This window comes from Gopherus flavomarginatus, chromosome 10 (assembly GCF_025201925.1).
Source record: "Gopherus flavomarginatus isolate rGopFla2 chromosome 10, rGopFla2.mat.asm, whole genome shotgun sequence".
Lineage (NCBI taxonomy): Eukaryota > Metazoa > Chordata > Testudines > Testudinidae > Gopherus > Gopherus flavomarginatus.
The window spans coordinates 34,809,643-34,828,288 of record NC_066626.1 but is presented as its reverse complement, the minus strand read 5'-3'; the positions used below and the strand labels follow the sequence as shown (position 1 = coordinate 34,828,288).

Here is an 18,646-nt window from a genome sequence, read left to right as displayed (position 1 = left end):
CGCACCCTAGCGCGCCCCGCGGCGGACCGAATTTCCGCTCTATTTGAAAGTGTTCGCCGCGGCGGCTGCTGCTCTTGTTTCTCGCGGTTCCCGGCCCGCAGCGTGATGGCCGCTTTCGCCATGGAGCTGCCGCCGGCCGGTAAACAGGGTGTCGCGGGGCTGGGGGCGGCTCCGGGTGTTACCGCGGCGGGTGGTGCGGGGCAAGTCGCGGCCGGGAAGAGAGGGAGGGACCGGCGTGTCAGCGGCCTGGCTCCCCGCCGTGTGCGGCGCTGCACGGCCCTGGCCGCGCTCTCCACCTGACCAGTGACGGTATCGCAAGGCCGCGCTGGCTCTCCCGTGTCCCGGCGTTTAGCGCTGCCGTGATGGGCGGCGATCCGAGCCGTGCAGCTGCGTACAGGCCTGGCAGCGCCTGTAGCTCCCTGGTGCGAGAGCGGCTGCGGGATCGCAGCGCCGGGGAGCGCTCCTCTCCTGTCCGGACGGTGCCAGTCACCACGCTCAGCACGTCGTGGCTGAAAGCTGCACACACAGGCTACAGCAGCGCAGCGCCAGATCGTTAACGGTCCGTGGGCGCTGGGTGCTTCGTTACTTTGAAACATCCGGCCCCCAGCGGCTGTCACTTGTGCAGTGACGTGACTGGGCCGGGCGACGCACCGAGGCAGGGAGGGGGGCTGGATTAGGCCCTAGAAGTTGCTGAGTCCATCCCTACAGTGTGAGCGCTCTGTGCTGCAAAACGAAACGAGGAGCAGGAGGGAAGTAATATGTAAAGTTGGTTATTATTTCTTTAAAGTGATAAGAAATAACAGCTGCTGTGGCCACTGAACATGCAGTTTTAGCTGGTATTGTTTCTGATTATAAAAGTAAATCCGTAATGAGGAAAGTTCTTTCATGTCAATTTCACAGCACTAATTTTAACTTTCTAGTAATTTTCCATCAGACAAATTCTTTATCCTTAAGAACTGCGGTATGTTGAATCACAAACATGTCTAGATTCTTAAATTTTGTTGTACTAATACAGGAGCTGAACCAATGACTCTTGGTTCCCCCACCTCTCCAAAGCCAGGAGCTGGAGCTCAGTTCTTACCTGGATTTTTAATGGGTGATTTACCAGCCCCAATGACTCCACAACCTCGCTCTTTAAGTGGCCCTTCTGTTGGTGTGATGGAAATGAGGTCTCCTTTACTTACAGGTGAATACATTTTACTCTGAAGACTTTTGTAGAAGTAGCTGTGTATTTTTTTTATTTAAAAAAGGCTAGCTTTGATTTACCAATCCAGTGATTTTTTTTGTTCAGATTTGAGTCTCCATCATTTTCCAAACTGTAGTTGCTAAAGATGGCCCCAGACATACTCAAATTAGTTTGAATAGCCAATTATTGCATATACTTTTTGAACAAGTTTCATGGTGATTTAACTGTGATTGTGTCCATCTAACAAAATTTCCTCAAGAAGTATAATGTGAGTTTCTGCTGGCATAGGTTCAATCTGAGGTCAGACATTTGACTTGTCAAAAATAATTGGTCAGTTAAGTGGTCATAAATGGTCAAATATTTTAAAGCGCTAATTAATATAACTGGTAAAGTGAAAGCAACTTGAGAAATAAAAATTTTAGCATGTAGGGATTTTTATTGATATGAAATAGTATAGTGCTGGCATAAATAGCTCTAGCAAAGTATGATCAAATTCACTTTCCTGGTCAGAGGGTACACTATCCAAAAAACCCCAATAACTGATTTTCCGAACATCTGAAGCCTTTCTAGGATTAGGCGTTTTCAATGCTCAGCCAGCTAGAGTAGCAAAAATCTTATTAGAGGATGAAGAAATGGAATTAGCTTGACTTTCAGAAAAGGAAAAAGTAGGGGTTTATTTACACAAATATTTAATGAGGGTTGGTTGTTTGCTTTGTTGAAGGTGGGAGAAGTGTTGTGGAAAGTGTTAATAGATATGATACTTTTGTTTAAGGGAGAGGCTTACATGGCTGAGCATCTTTCCTCTGAGGAAGGAGGTTTAATGAGTGGATGCTCCCTCCCACATTCCCTTTTTAATTTCTGTAAATTTGTTTAGAGTGTAAAATCTTCAGGAAAGTAACCATATGTTTATCTTGTTTTAATGTACATTGTAAACACCCATGTGGATTGATGGTGTGGTACACAAGTAAAGATATACATAGTGTTCTAGAAGATTCCAGTAAATCAAGATGCTCAGCTGTCAGTTTGCTTTTTCCCATACTCCTTTAAGTATATCTACAGTGTGGGGACTACAGTGATATAGCTATGGCTATGCTGGCATGCTGTGGTAGTGTAGACACCGCTTACAGTGACAGGGATTTTCTGTAGTTTTAGGAACACTATCTCTCCAAGTGACAGTAGCTAGGTTGATGGAAGCATCTCCATCACTAGAGGTTAGGTAACTATGCTGGTCAGCATTGGAGGTGGATTTATCACAGCACTAAGCACCATAGCTATGTTAACCTAAATTTTAATTGCAGACCAGCTATGAGTGATCAAGACCTTAGGCAGGCTTGTTACAGATGGCACCATCATGCAGTCAAAAAGGTAGTTCTACTGCCTGCATCAGGTTGGCCAGAGCTGGGCCAGCTGGAGTGGCCTCGGTTAACTGGTTAACCAGTTAAACAATTAAAATTATATTGTTTATGTCCCTAATTCAATCTGTACTAAAGGGAGTTTGGTTTCCCACAGGTAGATTGCTGGTAAAAGTAGCTCCTCTGCTAGTTGGGAAGTTGTTTGATCAAAGCAGTGATCTGTTGTGCTAGCACAAATAAAATGAAGCTTTTGGAAACTCTTGATTTTAAAATACTGTATTTTTAAGGAAGACATTACTAGTAAATCTGCTTGAGAAATTGTACATAGATAAAACTGTCATTGGGGAAGAATTAAAAATCCTTTTCAGAATATGTCACGGTCTCTGACTCTTCGTTTTTGTGAGGTGCCTTAGCTCCATTAGATGAAAGCTGTCAAGTTAAATTGGGCATATATGGGAAAATTATTGATTACATAGGCATTACTGATTACATAGGCACGTAGTAAGTAATGTATATCTACTGTTTTCCTTCCTGGCTTCTGGGAGAATTGTGTGATTCTGTTCTCCCTCCTGACATTTGGGTGTGTGGAAGAGGCTTTACCCCTCTCTCTGCTCTTACCCAAAGGAATGCAATTCTATGTCAACTTTTCTGTCTTCCTGAGACACACTTACCAGCTTCTACATCTCTAAATCAATGTATTCAATGTTCCAGATGAAGTAGGAAGTATTTGTTTCACTGAATCAACTGCATGGGTATAGTGTGAGTACTTATTGGGTTTAGCACGCTAGTGCCACTGGGCAAAGGTTCCATTATGGAGGAGGGGGTTAAAGGTGCAGAATGCAGTACTGACATGTTCTGTCCCCTTTGAGCTATTGTGTCAATATTTCAGTATAACTGGTCTAAATATCACTTTGGACTGAAATGTGCTGTTACTTTCAGCTAATTAACTAATTGATTAGCTTTTTTAAAGTGTTCATAAATAGGAATTTCAGCAGTTTATGTTGCATTGTCCGCTAAGGACTTGGGGCTCCTGATTTTCTTAAAATACAAACTCTTCAGAAAATTACCAACACAAAGGTAGAATAACAATGTAGATTTAACTTAATCCTCCAAAATTAGGAGTTACTGCAATAGAGAATAAATTGCCACAAATTTGGCACCCCGCAAGACAGTGAAAGTAGGGCTTCCATCTAAGTCTTGAGGGATGGTTGGAGGCAAGCCATCAGATAGTCTTAACTACAAGACCCAAAATGGGGCAAGATTAAACATGTCATAATAAATTTGGGTTAATTTAAGAGATGAGTAACCTAGAGGCATTAATTTGTGGATGCTCTATATAGTTCTTTATAGCAACTTCTGGACATTTTGAGCTATTAAAGTATAAATGATTGGAGGACTTTTGGAGTATGTCTAACCAGAAGCTGGGAAGTGTGATTCCCAGCTCAGGTAGATGTACATGTGCTAGCTCGGCTTGAACAAGCACCTAAAAAAAAAAAAATAAATAAATGGTGGCTACAACATTACAAGCAGAGTCTTGAACTAGCTGCCCAAGTACCATCCTGCCTGATGTCCTCAGAGCATGCGTGGCTGGCTATCTGTTGAAGGAACACACCTGCTTTTAGGCAATAGCTTTAGTAGAGCTATCAAGTGTATACCCATCAAACCCCTCAATTTATGTATAGATATACCCGCTGCTTTCTGCGGCTCACAAATAATTCATTCATAGGGAGTCTTGTAGTGCAGGATTGAGAAATACATTTGAATTGGATAGCAATAGAAGTTTAGTTTAGATATTGTTGACTTACCAAGTTCCACGTGCACAACTATTCTCTTGAGCATGCCCATGTAAATGTTCTCTTGGGTGGCATCAAGTTTCTTTAAATCAGTTTAATTTCTTGAGCTACTCTTACTATATCCTTGTGTTGTGGTGGCACCCAGTGGCTCCAGTCATATTTGTGGCCCTGTTTTGGTTAATGCTGTATAAATTCATAGGCAGTTAGTCTTTGCCCCAAAGAGCTTACAATCTAGTTTATGACCTAACGCAAATGTTACCAATTGGAGGGAAAAGATAATTTGAGCAATGATAATGAGATTGTTAAGGTGTGCATGCAGTTAAATGTTTCAAAATCCTTGATGATTACTCATATAGATGTCTTAATCTCCTGTGGCCCTTTGTTGTTGATTAAAGTCTCATGATGTGTTCTGTTTCATGCTGTAGTGCAGTTGGTTAACATAAAATGACCGTTGTGAATACTACATTGTTACTCTGCCATAAAACAGCTAGAGGTAACTGGAAATATAGTTGTTAAATAACATTAGAAATTAGAAGAAAATGAAAAGGAACATCTAAATGGATTTGGGTTAGATGGGTTTAGAACAGGGATCGGCAGCCTTTCAGAGGTGGTGTGCCGAGCCTTCATTTATTCACTCTAATTTAAGGTTTTGCGTGCCGGTAATACATTTTAACATTTTTAGAAGGTCTCTTTCTATAAGTCTGTAATATATAACTAAACTATTGTTGTATGTAAAGTAAATAAGGTTTTTAAAATGTTTAAGAAGCTTTATTTAAAATTAAATTAAAATGCAAAGTTCCCCGGACTGGTGGCCAGGACCCGGGCAGTGTGAGTGCCACTGAAAATCAGCTCGAGTGCCGCCTTCGACACGCGTGCCATAGGTTGCCTACCCCTGGTTTAGAAGTTCCTCTAACTTTGACATTGCAAAAATCAGTGCAGTTGTTGTAAACTGATCCTGGAGAGTAGTCTGACGTCTTTAGGTAGTGTAGTTCATGACTATTTAAAAAAAAAAATCTGTGATTATCCTCTTGTACATTCATACAATGGTAATCTTAGTGCAAACAGTCCTCAAATCCTGCTATTGTACTGTATCCAGATACATTAGGCATGTAGCATTTCATATGTTGTCCAAGCATCAACAATGAAACCAAGTGACAAATTAGGGTTGGGATGTTTGTATTACGAGCTTAATATTAACACTTGTACATTAATACTATTTTTCTAACAAAGTACATAGACCACGCTCTAACAGTGTCCACAGAAATGCAAAACAGAACTCACAATTTAAAGTCACTTCACTTTCAGTGAGTGGATAGTAGTAATCAAAACTTGTGTCATGTAATCTTTGAAGTTACCGGATATATTCCCCTATTGCTGTAGTGTTGTGCCATACAGTATTTTTTTCATGCTGTGTTCTGTATAACTTTAAATGTTATAATCAGCAAATGCATTGCCACTGGAAGACCATTGGATAATTATTAGGGACTGGGTTTTGATATCCTTCCTCATGTTGAGTAGTACTCTGTAAAATGTCCCGTTTACTTCAGTGGGACAACTGAAGGAGTTAAAGTACTACTCAGAGTGAGTGATAGTGTCAAAATCTGGCCCTTTGATCTATCCGATTCTGAAACAAATGAACTGAAAACTGTCCAAACAAGTGGTTGAACAGTCTGTTCTTAGTTTATAGATATTAGGTGTTGAGGGAGGGGTGGGGCGGACAATTAAAAAAACTAACTGGACAGTCTGATCAGATGATTGCTAAGTGTTTGAATGTCAAAAGGCTAGAGGTTCAAAATTAATCTGGTGGAGTAAATGGAAATGATAGGCTTTCTACTTGCTCCTTTCCGTTGCAGGTGGCTCTCCTCCACAACCAGTAGTTCCTACTCATAAGGATAAAAGTGGTGCTCCCCCTGTTAGAAGTATATATGATGAATTATCTAGTCCAGGACTTGGATCTACACCTCTAACCTCAAGAAAACCAGTAAGTGGTAATCTTAAAGGTTAGTTGCAAAGCTAAACTGAAACTTGAGTTAACTTAGATAGTGAATGTCTTTACTTCCCAGGTTGAGTGCAGGCATTTAATTCATACAATTTTTATTTCAGTGTTTAATGCCTCTCATGCTCTGGTTAGTGAGGGGCATCAGCTCCTGAATCTTAACTTAACTCAATTTTCACTTTAGTCTGGTTACCAGCTGCTTAATCTGACAGACAAGCACTGCAGTATTAGCATGTATCGCCTTTAGTTTTTTTTCTTCTTTCTCCATATGACTTTGGAGGGCGAAATAGGAAATCAAGGAGTTTCTTTTGAAACAAAACAGTCAAGTGTCTTATATCAGACCAGAGGTTACATATCTTTACGTGTTTGTCACAGCTTAATTAAGACTTAAAATACAGGAAGACAAAATTATTTTTAATTTTGGGGGGTATCAATAATGCAACAAAAAATTAGCGTAAATGAGGTGGCAGCATTCTGTCGCAGCAATGGGGCACTGCCAGCAATAGCAAGTCATCTTCATGCTTTTCAGTTAAATTCTATTGAATGAAATGCCTGGTTAAACTTTCAGTTTCTGAAGCAGGCAATCATCAACAGGCCAGAAGTACGATTTCTGGAAGGTCAGTTCAGTAACCTGTCATTCAGTCTTTTGATTCGTAATAAGAGAGCAAATACTTTCACTAGAAAACTCTTCTACTGCTAAAGAGAACCGACTTAACTCTATTGATTTGTGCTTGATTCTGCATAGAACATAGGCATGTTTTCTAGCATAAGGATCTTAAATTGAAAATAAGTTTTTTATGAAGGGGAGAAGCCACTAATGTAGACTGAAGGGCTAGAGACTTCCCAGAATGCATACCAGTTCTTTCACTCTAGTTAATAGCGCCTGTTACATTTAAAAGTACTCCTGTTTTCTTAATTATATTTTGTATTTAAGAAAAAACATGCTGCCTTTAATGTTGAAAGGGCATTGTTGAAGCCCTTACTTAAAAAACTAGCTGTCTCAAAAGGAAATGTCAAACTTCTGAATCCTCTGTTTCAATTTGGAAGGGGGTAAAGAAGAGAATAGGTAGCATAGGGTAAAAGTCATTCAAGGGTCTGTAATCCAACTGAGTGTTCTCGTCATATCGCAGATGTTGCCGAAGCTTACAACTGAGTGAAGGGAAGGGGACATACTAACTTAAAGAACTGATAGACACAAGTGAGGCCTCTCATTTGATATGTTTTGTGAATATTTATTAAGCTGTTGCAGTGAATTATGTTAACTTAACTCTTCAAAATTATGGAAGTTCTTTGGATATAGATGCAAAATACTTATTCATTCTTGGCAAAACATTGCTGTTTATAGGAAAGCTGACTTTACTTGAGTAGTTCAGAGGCCCCTCAATCTGTGGTGTGCATAAATGTCCCTATTTTATGATGATTGGTTGCTATCTAGATGGCAACTGCCTTATGAACAAATTTATAAGCAATGTGCTGTTCACAGTGTTTCCCCAATATGAAATAGTTACTAGGGGAGTAAAAGAATAGGAGTTAGATATTTAGTCAGAAGACCTGTAGTCAATTGCACTTTATTCCACAAGGATAAACGTTCATTCATTCATTATCTACCAATTGAGAGTTATTTGGATATACAAGGAATTTACTAGGTTATATGAATTATTGCATGTTAGGATCCGCTTACTAGGTTTGCACAATTGTTTCACTAGCTGTACGCAGAAGAATATTTGGTTTAAATTGATATTGGGGCAAAAATTTAACCTTTTCTCCTGATTTTTAACAATTGGACTGAAAACTGGTCTTTTCTTTTCATAGTCAGTATGTACCTGCAGCTATGATTTGTTACTCTTCTGTATTTTAATGCAGCCCAGCTATTCTGTAATGCAGAGTCCATTGGTTGGAACTATGCCAGCAACCCCTGGAACAGGTAGACATCCTGTCAAACTGCTTGCTATACTTCTGTTAGCATGGTAGAGGGCCAACTCTGTCTGAACTCTTTCACTTTTTTGTAAATCTGCATTGCAAATAAGTAGCATTCTTTCCGCTTGCAGGCCATAAATGTGAGCAGGAAAGTACTGCCTTATTTGTTGTTACAGTACTGCAGCCAGAACAAGAACTATGCTGTAGAACTCCTTCTGCTGTATTGAACACAGAGGCAGAAGTGGCTGCTCTTAAGGAATACTACGGAGGATGAGACATGGTGCCACCATTCTAAAGCCTCCTCATTTCCTTGTATGAACCCAGCGATGTCTTGTAAAGCTTTCTGCTGGGTTCTTTGTTCCCACAGTAGCCACTGCACAGTAGATGCAGGATCAGGATTTGGCCCCATTTCTAGCAGCAGCCAACGAAGGTGTGGTAAGTAGCTCAATCACAGAGCTTAGCAATGTGTTTTAAAATTTCACTAATCTGAAGCGTGAGTTAATGTTGTTCTACTGTGTTTTATGAAAATAAATCACCTAATTTTTCCTACTAAAATAATCTTGATATCAAATTTATACTCTTAGGTGCCTAGCTTTCTACACTACTCTGACTAGCTTAGTTACAGTAGCAATTTATTGAAACCAATCCTATTTCAATTTAGCAGCCACCAGTGTATTTAGTCCTGCAAGTATTGGACAGCCCAGAAAGACTACGCTGTCTCCTGCTCAGCTGGATCCTTTCTACACTCAAGGAGATTCTTTAACTTCAGAAGATCATCTCGATGACACCTGGGTAACTGTATTTGGGTGAGTGATCTGCAGCATTTTTCGAAGAAATCTAATGGCAAAGTCCTTATATTTGGCTATTCTGTTTGAGTACCAGTACATATAGATGTACAAACTATACATTTTTCAGTGATGTATGAGTTTTAATTACTTCAATTTTCTACACTACAGTACACTGAAATTTAACTTGCTTCTTAGGAAGTGGGTGAGAGTGGGAAGTGCAAGGCCAGAAAGAAGCAGCAGTAGGACATTGTGTTGGAGTACTAGCAATCACAGGACTCGATCCTCAAAGCCAGGAGACAGCAAGTGACTACATCTGCTAAATAGTAAAGTGGCTTTCTTAGGAAATCTGCACATCATTCTCTTCATGCAAAAGTGTAGATGATGATGAGCCAATAAGACCTAGAACATTCTGTTATCTTAAATACTGTTTCAGAATCAGTGCTTAATGAACAGTTCAGCTGATGATGTACTTTTGTGAATTCTGCCAAGGAGATATATTTCAGCAAAACATTATAGAATATTTAGTGTGTTCTATAATAGTTTCTCACTGAACAGCATTTTGAGTATCTTGTCTACTGCTTTCAGGTTTCCTCAAGCATCTGCTTCCTATATTCTACTACAGTTTGCACAGTATGGAAACATATTAAAGCATGTGGTAAGTCTTATGTTGACTATCTCCTAAAAACTTATGTTAATTTGTTCATTCTTCAAATACTAAATTTCACTACTTCCAACCAAAACCGAGACAGATGTCCAATACAGGAAACTGGATGCATATTCGCTATCAGTCCAAACTGCAAGCCCGGAAAGCCTTAAGCAAAGATGGAAGGATTTTTGGTGAATCTATCATGATTGGAGTCAAGCCTTGTATAGATAAAGTAAGTTAGCCATCCATTCTGTGTGGAATGACAAATTAAATTATAAGTCATCTTTGTTTTGGTCTCTTCCTTGCTTTTTGTTTTCCAGAAGCATGTAGATGGGTGGGAGGGAAGGGGAGAAGGGTTCATATGTTAAATCGGGTGGCATACATCAGTAATTTGCAGTAGTAGAGTCCTTTGTTATCTGAGGACTTAATATGGAAACTAGAACGGTGTACAGCAGTGTTCCACCACACTTAAGGCTGTGAAGTGGGTATATTAATTCATCTAAAACTGCAGGGGAAATGTAGCTGGGTAGAATGCATTTACCCGAGTTGGAATTTGATTCACTAGGATTAACACTTCGCTGATTACTAACTACTGCAGTTAGTAGTTCTGCAATTTCACATTTGAGTTCCTTCAGAACTTTTGAGTGAATACCTGGTGACTTACAACTTTTTAGTTTCAGTTTGTTCCAAAACCTTCTCTAAATGACACCTCAATCTGGGACAGTTCTTCTGATTTGTCACCTAAAAAGAACGGCTCAGGTTTGGGAATCTCCCTCATATCCTCAGCCATGAAGACCAATGCAAAGAATTCATTTAGTTTCTCCACAATGGCCTTGTTGTCCTTGAGTGCTGCTTTAGTATCTGGATCATCCAGTGGCCCCACTGGTTGTTTAGCAGGCTTCCTGCTTCTGGTGTACTTAACATTTTTTTTGAGTTTTTGGCTAGCATGTATACGTTGGCAACTATATATCCCCATCCAAAACAGTACAGAGACACTTTGTAATTGTCTCCTCTACACTAAGAGGAAAGCATGCCTACCTGTTTAAACATCAATTCCTGCAGCACTCTGGCTATCTTGGCAGTCTTATCTATATACTTGCTTGAGCTGACTGTGCTGTCAGATGTAATAGGGTTCAAATGTGGCTGTAAACCATCTAAAGGGAAGAGTTAACCTACATACCAGACTAAAGGGGGTGAGGGATGAGCAGGAATAATGTAGGACTGGGGAAATACAACTGAATGGGAGTAGGCGAATGAACGATTCTGCTCAGAAAATCCTCTAAACAGCACTGAGACCTATTCTTGCCCCAGCTCTAATGGGCTGGCTGTCAAGAAGCTTGTCTTGTGTTGCAGAATCAAAAAATAAAAGGAGGAAAAAAAAATCTTTGGAAAGACAAAATATAAACCTCTGTTCTGGAGAAAGCCATCGGATCACTAACTCTGCAGATAACCCAGGATTGTTTGGCAGTAGACTCATGGAAGGATGAAGGGTTGAGTTGACACTACCCAGGTTTGAATCCATAACGTTTAGGTATTTAACACCCAAGGTTGGACCCGATACAAGCTTGTTGAGACTTGCTTTTAGTTTATTTATAAATCACTAAAATCATGTTATCTGTACTGTTTTCAAATTTGGTCGTGATGTTATCTTGAAGGCTAGTAAATCATTAGTTCACTAGCTTATACTAGCATCATTCAGTTCTTTTAAATAAGCATTTTTCTTACTGCTGCTCTGTGCATTAATGTTCATCATAGAACATGTACTGATAGTTCAGTGTCTGGTACACTGTCTGTAAATATCTTACATACTCCTTCATTGAATACATAATGCCAACTTTATTAGAGTCCCGGTCCAACTTGCGCTACTGGGTTATTACTTTTTGTCAGATCAAATCCAGTTACTGCATTAACTGGAATTAAACTGATATGCACCTAGTATTTGCTTCCAGTTTATTGACATTTAAATAGCGTATTCCCCCTCTCTTTCAAGAGTGTGATGGAAAGTTTTGACAGAGGCTCTGCATCCTCCATGTCTTCAGTCTTCACGCCACCGACAAAAACCTTAGGCACACCGATGCAGCCTGCAAGTACTCCAAGGATTTCTACAATGAGACCTCTTGCAACAGCATATAAAGCTTCCACTAGTGACTATCAGGTATTTTGAGAGGGTAGAGAGCGACAAAGGTTACAAAATACATAAGCAAGTTTCCAGAAAAGGAATTTGTATTTTTCTTGACTTTCTCAAGGTAGACTGCAACAGAAACAACTAAGCAAAAAGACACACTGAATGCATGTTTGTAGTTTCTATACTGAGTAGTGGGGACATCAGCACATCATTCTAGACGTAACTCATTTTTCATCTCCACCTGTACTTTGCTCCTTTCCCACTTGTCAAGGCAGTTTTTTTCAAACTTGCCTACGTAGCTTATCCATCTGTCAAAAAGCTTTCAGAATGACTTTTTTTTAAGAAGGCTAGCTTCTTACCTCATCTGTCCATTCCAAGAAGTTGAATTTGTGTTGAGCCCCATAGATGCCTAGTTTTACAGTCATAGTAATTCTAAGGGCTGGGGTGTGTAAATAGAATGAATGCATGCTGGATGACCAAGTGTTTTTTGTTTCTTCCAGGTGATTTCTGACAGACAAACCCCAAGGAAAGATGAAAGTATTGTATCTAAAGCTATGGAATACATGTTTGGCTGGTAATAAGCAATGGAAAGTATTACACTAAAACACAGAGCTACAAATAAACTGCCAGCTTCCTGGTTAGTTGTATAACCACTCATGGCAGTATTTCAGCTTCCCTTCATACCAGTTATGCCTTCTGAGAGGAGAATTCAGCATTCATTGTTTGCACTTTAAATGATGGCAATGTACACAGCATTTTAAGATGTTAACCTTAAACTAATCAGTGTAAATACAAGTGGTCTCTTGCTGTTTGTGCTCTAGTGATTGCATGACTTCAGGAAAAAAGTCAGTACTGATTTGCTATAAGTTATGGAATTGTGTTAATTATACTTTCCAGTAAAGTGAGAATGTATAAATGATAACACAGTTCACTGTTTCCCAATAATGTAACAATGTTTCTTAATCTTTTCTGGAAAGATGGTAAGTTTTTGCAGGATGAACACTATGTATTCTAGTAAAATAAGGGATTTTTCTTGGGCTACCAATTTTAAAATGAATGTTAAATTTTAATTTGGATGCTGTTTAATACATCTCCATTTATATAAAGTTCATCTTGGAGTCCCATTCTAAATGTTCATAACAGCCTTTTAAACTTTTTAATTTACATTTTCCTAATAAAATTTAATTAAGAGTTTGCAAAGTTGAGTTCTTTTAAAAGCTTGAGTGACCTATGTGTTCATGAACTTCCCATTTGTCTCACAGGTTTGAGCTAGGCATATTGCATGTACCACCTGAACTTAGATGGCACTGTGTCAGGGTTGAGGTAGCCAGTAAACCAAATGGATGAATTTAATTTGCGTAAATTGGAATTGGTAACACTATTAAGATTTAAATTTGGAGCTACTAAGAAACTAATATAGTAGTGCACTGGACCATTTATTAATACCTTATGCTTTATTTAGAAAAGATCAAAAATATGCTGCACAAACTTGTATGTTTTACCAGGACTAAAATACATCCTCCCCGTGAATGCACAAGACATGCCCACTTTTCACCATGTTCAGCACACTACCGTTTGAAACAAGCAGTTAAAAATATCCAATGGCAATGGCAAGTGGAAAAAATTCCTAAACTGTAACTTGGCCAGAACAAGGACTAAACTAAGTACTGCAGGGGGCCAGAGCCTTTTTCATCATAAGACTTTCTAATGAAGAAGCTATTTCTGGTATGTTGGCAGAATAGTGAATCAAAGGGTAGAAATGCTGTCTTTTGAATTACCAACATACTTTCCTTCAGTACCCAGGACTTTCCTGAGAGGTGGCCTATCCGGGACTGGGGAGGCTTCACCCTGCGTTATGTGAGATCCCTGATCATAGATTGAGATGTGGTTAAATATAGCTTATTTTTTCTACACTTACTCAAAGGGAAAAATCTTGCCTCCGTACACTACTACCCCTACACACAGTTACAAATTTCATCCTCACTGTAAATTTCCCTTTCTCAAGGTGCTTGAGAGGAAACTTTTCTCTCCCCTCAATAACCTTAACATTTTTCAGTTCGTTTTGGGCTCTAGTAATAACTCCTCAGAATTCAGTTCTACAGCTGATGGCAACTCCTTTAGCTTGGGGCAGCATGTGGCTCAGTGCACCACTGATATTGTATCCCAGCAGTTTGTACTTGGTTCCAGAGTATATCAAAGAAGGTGCATGTGTCTTTACTCCCAAATAGAAACCAGCTATAAATGGTATATCCTAGAGCTTACACAAAGTTGGGAACATAAAACCATGTGGAACATATGCAGTCTTAAGCCTTGTCTAAATATGTATTGCACCAGTTTAAGATAAATTGGCTTTTAAACTGACTTAAACCAGTGCAAAACACAGCAGAGACTCTATTAGTTTAGGAGTAGCTTATGGTGGTTTAGTTTAAACTTGTTCTTAATTGACTCAAGCTAATTTGATATGAAAGATTTATTGATTGAAGGGCCCACATAGCTTTGTTCACTAGTTTAACTATATTGGTTTTGAATAACCTTTATACAAGCAGTTTCATCTGCTTAACTAGACCAGCCCTGTGCTCCTTTTGAGAGCTGTTATAAAGAGCTATCCTTTTGTTGGAATCTAAACAGGGACAAGCAATCGTCTATTGTCTATTAATCAGTATGTTCGGTTCCAGTTGCTCCTTAATTGCAGTCCCCAATACACCTGCTCAAAATGCAATACCTTCTCTCTGGCTCCAGCTTCCAAACAGCCTGTTAAACAGATGAGCCCATACAGAAAACAGGTAATGAAACTTTTTTCTGACAACTGGCCAAGTACAATCTTTCCTCCTATAAACTCTCATGACTTCCACAGAATTCTTGGTGTACTGTATTTAGCTGCTCACTTTTGATCTCCTGAGTTCCACTCAGATCTATCTCCTTTCTTGCTCACTCCCTCCCTTCACTGATCTTAGAGCTCGAGATCATTTGTTCACTAACTAAACTGCTGAACAATTTGATGGCTCACACTGTTCCAAGCATCAGATTTTAGTTTCTTGACTGCTGCTATTCTTTTGTCTTGTTTCTTGTGGAGTTTAGGATGACTTTTCTGCCCAGACTGGCACCTTCTCACACTCTCTTCTCTTCCTCCCTCCCCCCCATTGATGCTGTCTGTATGTTAAAACTGCCTAGGAATGTTGGATATTGGTTCACTTCTCTCTGTAGGCAGGGAGAAAACATGCTCAGGATCAAAGAATCAATACACTTTGCTTCTACTGTCTAACGTCTGCTGTTCTGTTGCTGATCTAGGTTCTTCCTGGACTGACTTGAATTTGTATCCCACACTTATTACAATATGTTTCTCCAAATAGTGTCTAATGGTGTGCTGAGTAGCTGTATTCATTTTATTTGTAGACTAGCTCACTTAAAATGGAATGCTCACCATGAATGTAGTAAGAAATATCTAATGTCTTACACACTTGAAACATTGCACGAAATGCTCATTTTTTAGAATATGTTGCTGGCAAAAGAAAGCATCTCTATTTTACAAATGAAGAAACTGAATGCTAAGGGGAGGATTTTCAAAAATGCTTAGAGCATTTAGAGTGTTGTAGTCCTGTTGGTTCCAGGATGTTAGAAAGATGGTGGTGAGATAATCTTTTTCTGAACCAGCTTCTGTTGCTGAAAGATACAAGCTTTTGATATTGATGGGTCCTGTACATGCTTATCACTACATGTTGGGGCATTTAGTGCCCACATTTATGTGGGTGAAAGCGGACAATCATCACATTCTTGAATGAACTCTCACAGAAAAATAAAAAATAAAACCCACCATATTACCTGTGGGTGAACACTTTTTTCACAAAACAATCACTCCATATCTGACCTCAGTCCTAATCCTCAAAGGAAACCTGAACAACAACTTCAAAAGATGAGCCTGAGAGTGTAAATTGGTATTTTGCTAGATTCTAAAAATAATGGTCTTAATAAAACACAGAATTTTGGCTTATTAAAAAAATCTTTAACTAGCTCTTTTTTGGGTTCTATTTTTGTCTTTCAGGGATGTTAATGGTCCACTTTACCTTGAATGGTATATGTGTTAACTACTTATACTAAACATTTTGTTCCACCTTGTATTTAGGTGACATTCTGAAGAATGACCTGAAGAAGCTTGTGTCTTTCACCAACAGAAGTTGGTCCAATAAGAGAGATTACCTCACCCACCTTCTCTCAAGTATTTAGAGACTTCCGGGGACTTGTGCTCCTAAATCCCATAGGTGCTTTTGAAAATCTCCAGCCTTCTTTTGTCAAGGCCAGAGGGTGAGTTACAGGAGAATTGGCATTAGAAATTTAGGAGTTGTTCCTGTCCTGTGCACTTAGTACTACTGCTTTATAGTGGAAAAGTATAGGTACAGATAGCTGACTTGCATTGTACCCTGGAATTAAGGGGCCATTTTGTAAAACTACTATAAGCTACTCTTAGCATTACCTTTTATGAGTAATGTACTTGAATATTTGGAGGCTAATACTTTAACTGAACCACTGAATTCATTAACCTTAATCTTGGATATTGTGGATTATGTACTATACATATTGTATGATTTTTAAACCACACTTTGTACTTTTGGATAACTTAAGCATTATACCCAGATGTACAGACACTCTCTCCTTGACCTGTGTATTATAAAATGTTAACATTTAGCTTTAATAAATGTTTTAAATCTGTTCTTATTCAACGTCAGGTTCCTGTAGGCCCCAATCCTGCAAACTGAAATGTATTCGGCTCAATTGACTTCAGTGGGGCTTTGTGCTGACTGGGAGATCTACCCATGTGGGACCAAGGCCATAATTTTAAACATTTTTTTTCATAAATATTCAACATATTGTTTAATTTTTCCTGCTACAACTGAGTCAGCTTAGTCAAAGGCTTGATTGTCATATCTACTATTATGTCCTAATTCTATACAATTTTAAACTCTTCATTAGTAGGGTCCTGTAGCCTCTGCTATTTCATGCCCATTTCATGAACAATTTAGTTGGCAGTGTCCTTTTTGCAGGCAAGTTCATTCCTCGGTAATACATGAGATCGTAACCACTTCTCATCCCAAAATTTACAACCTGCTTTTAGGTAACTTTCAATTTTGTAACTTTTTGCCCAGATGGACAACTATAGAACACAAATGTGAATGATCAAAAGTTATTTTAACTGTAGTATGTATGTGTTTATTTCTCTAACTGAAAATACAATTTCTACTTGTTGTAGACTATCTCCACCTTGTGGCAGCTTTTCAGAACTGTCTGGTTTGCAAGCTTTATAACTGAATTGGAGGTTAAACTTCACACAACAGCAGTTAATCTTGATGTATCAGTGCATATGCCCTATTAAACCTATGTGCATAAACAATACCAGAAGAAAAAAGCACGTCTTTTAAAAAAGAAATGTAATAAGTTTTCCTCTAGACCAGCAGCAGCGTGGGCAAAAGAGAAGGAAAGTACAGAGCCAGTGTATATATAGCAGAAATGTTCTTACTCTGTGTAGCAAACAAATTACAAGGGATGGCTTATGTGTCTAAATGTTAGACTTGAACTATATTGTGTCTGGAACCTCACTTAAGTTCCATCAGTATTTACTCATTTATTAATTTTCAAGAGAGATTCTTATGCTTAGATACTGTTTTTGTCTAGTGAACATTATTTATTTGTATTGTAGGAGTGCCTACAGCTACCACCCAGGGCCCCATTGTGCTAGGCACTGTTCAAACACACATCAGCATTCCCATGATTCCTTTTTGTAAGGGTATAAGGGGTTGTCCACTTATGGTTCTTTCGTTTCTCTCCTCAGTACCGCTCTAGCTCAATAAAATAAACTGCCTTTGTGGTATGGGTAGCTTGTAAAGTGCCTTGGGCGAAGAGTTTTTAGATAATGTAAAATAGTATAAGCACTGTTCTTGGTAAAAAAAAAAAAAACCTTTTAGTTCTATAAATTTGTGTTTTAAGTACTAGAAAGGCCATTAATACAGATTTTGCCAGCAGGTGCCAAGAGAGAAATAACGTTCATCAGGAGTACAAATGCACCTTGAGTGCTTTTACCTGCCCTCATAGTAGCTGCAACCAGTTAAGAAAGACACTAACAGTGTCCCACAAATTAGAACTGATGGCCTCGCACAAGAAGTGTGCGTGCGGTGATTTGAATGATGAGAGGGAAGCTGTTTGGTTCACAAGGGAGGGAGATGCATGGGAGGAGGCACAAAAATGAGGGGAACGAATACAAAAGGGTACTCAGAAGAGGGAATGAGACAAGCATAGGCAACAACAGGAGGAGGAGGAATTCCACCTAAGCAGAAATATAGTCACGGCAGATCTAGTAGAGCCTTGAAGGTGAGGATGGGAAACATAAATACCTATAGTGAGTGGACCTCAGTGAAAGGATTCAGAGGGGCAATTGTTAGAACATAGATATTCAGGCCTGCCTGTGAAGGCCTATGCTTTAAGAATTTAGATATATTTTTATCACTTAGCTCAGGAGCGGGCAAACTTTTTGGCCCGAGGGCCACATCTGGGTGGGGAAATTGCATGCAGGGCCATGAATGTAGGGCTGGGGCAGGGGGTTGGGGTGCAGGAAGGAGTGCAGTGTGTGGGAGGGGGTACAGTGTGCAGGAAGGGGCTCCTGGCAAGGTTGGGGCAGAGGAGAGGTGTAGGGTATATGAGGGGGCTCAGGGAAGGGGGTTGGAGTGCAGAAGGAGTACTGGGTACACCAGGGTGGTTGGGTGCAGGGGGGTGCGAGGTGCAGCAGGCGGGGTTCAGGAAGGGTCTGGCAGGGCGTTGGGGGGGGGAAGGGTGTAGGAGGGGGCTCAGGGCAGAGGG

At 39.6% G+C, this 18,646-nt stretch overlaps 1 protein-coding gene across 4 annotated transcripts; it reads left to right on the top strand.

Moving 5' to 3' along the window:
- Positions 1-12,997, top strand: NUP35 (nucleoporin 35). 4 transcript variants are annotated; one of them, XM_050916436.1, is made up of 9 exons: positions 1-139; positions 1,016-1,186; positions 6,185-6,312; positions 8,191-8,251; positions 8,906-9,050; positions 9,618-9,687; positions 9,782-9,910; positions 11,669-11,833; positions 12,304-12,997. In XM_050916436.1, exons 1-9 carry the CDS (start codon positions 106-108, stop codon positions 12,379-12,381), a joined length of 981 nt encoding a protein of 326 aa, XP_050772393.1. In that variant the 5' UTR covers positions 1-105; the 3' UTR covers positions 12,382-12,997. The 4 variants fall into 4 exon arrangements, with proteins under 4 accessions (XP_050772393.1, XP_050772394.1, XP_050772395.1 ...); XM_050916437.1 differs by lacking the exon at positions 9,782-9,910; XM_050916438.1 differs by lacking the exons at positions 6,185-6,312; positions 8,191-8,251.
- Positions 12,998-18,646: the final 5,649 nt, after the last annotated feature.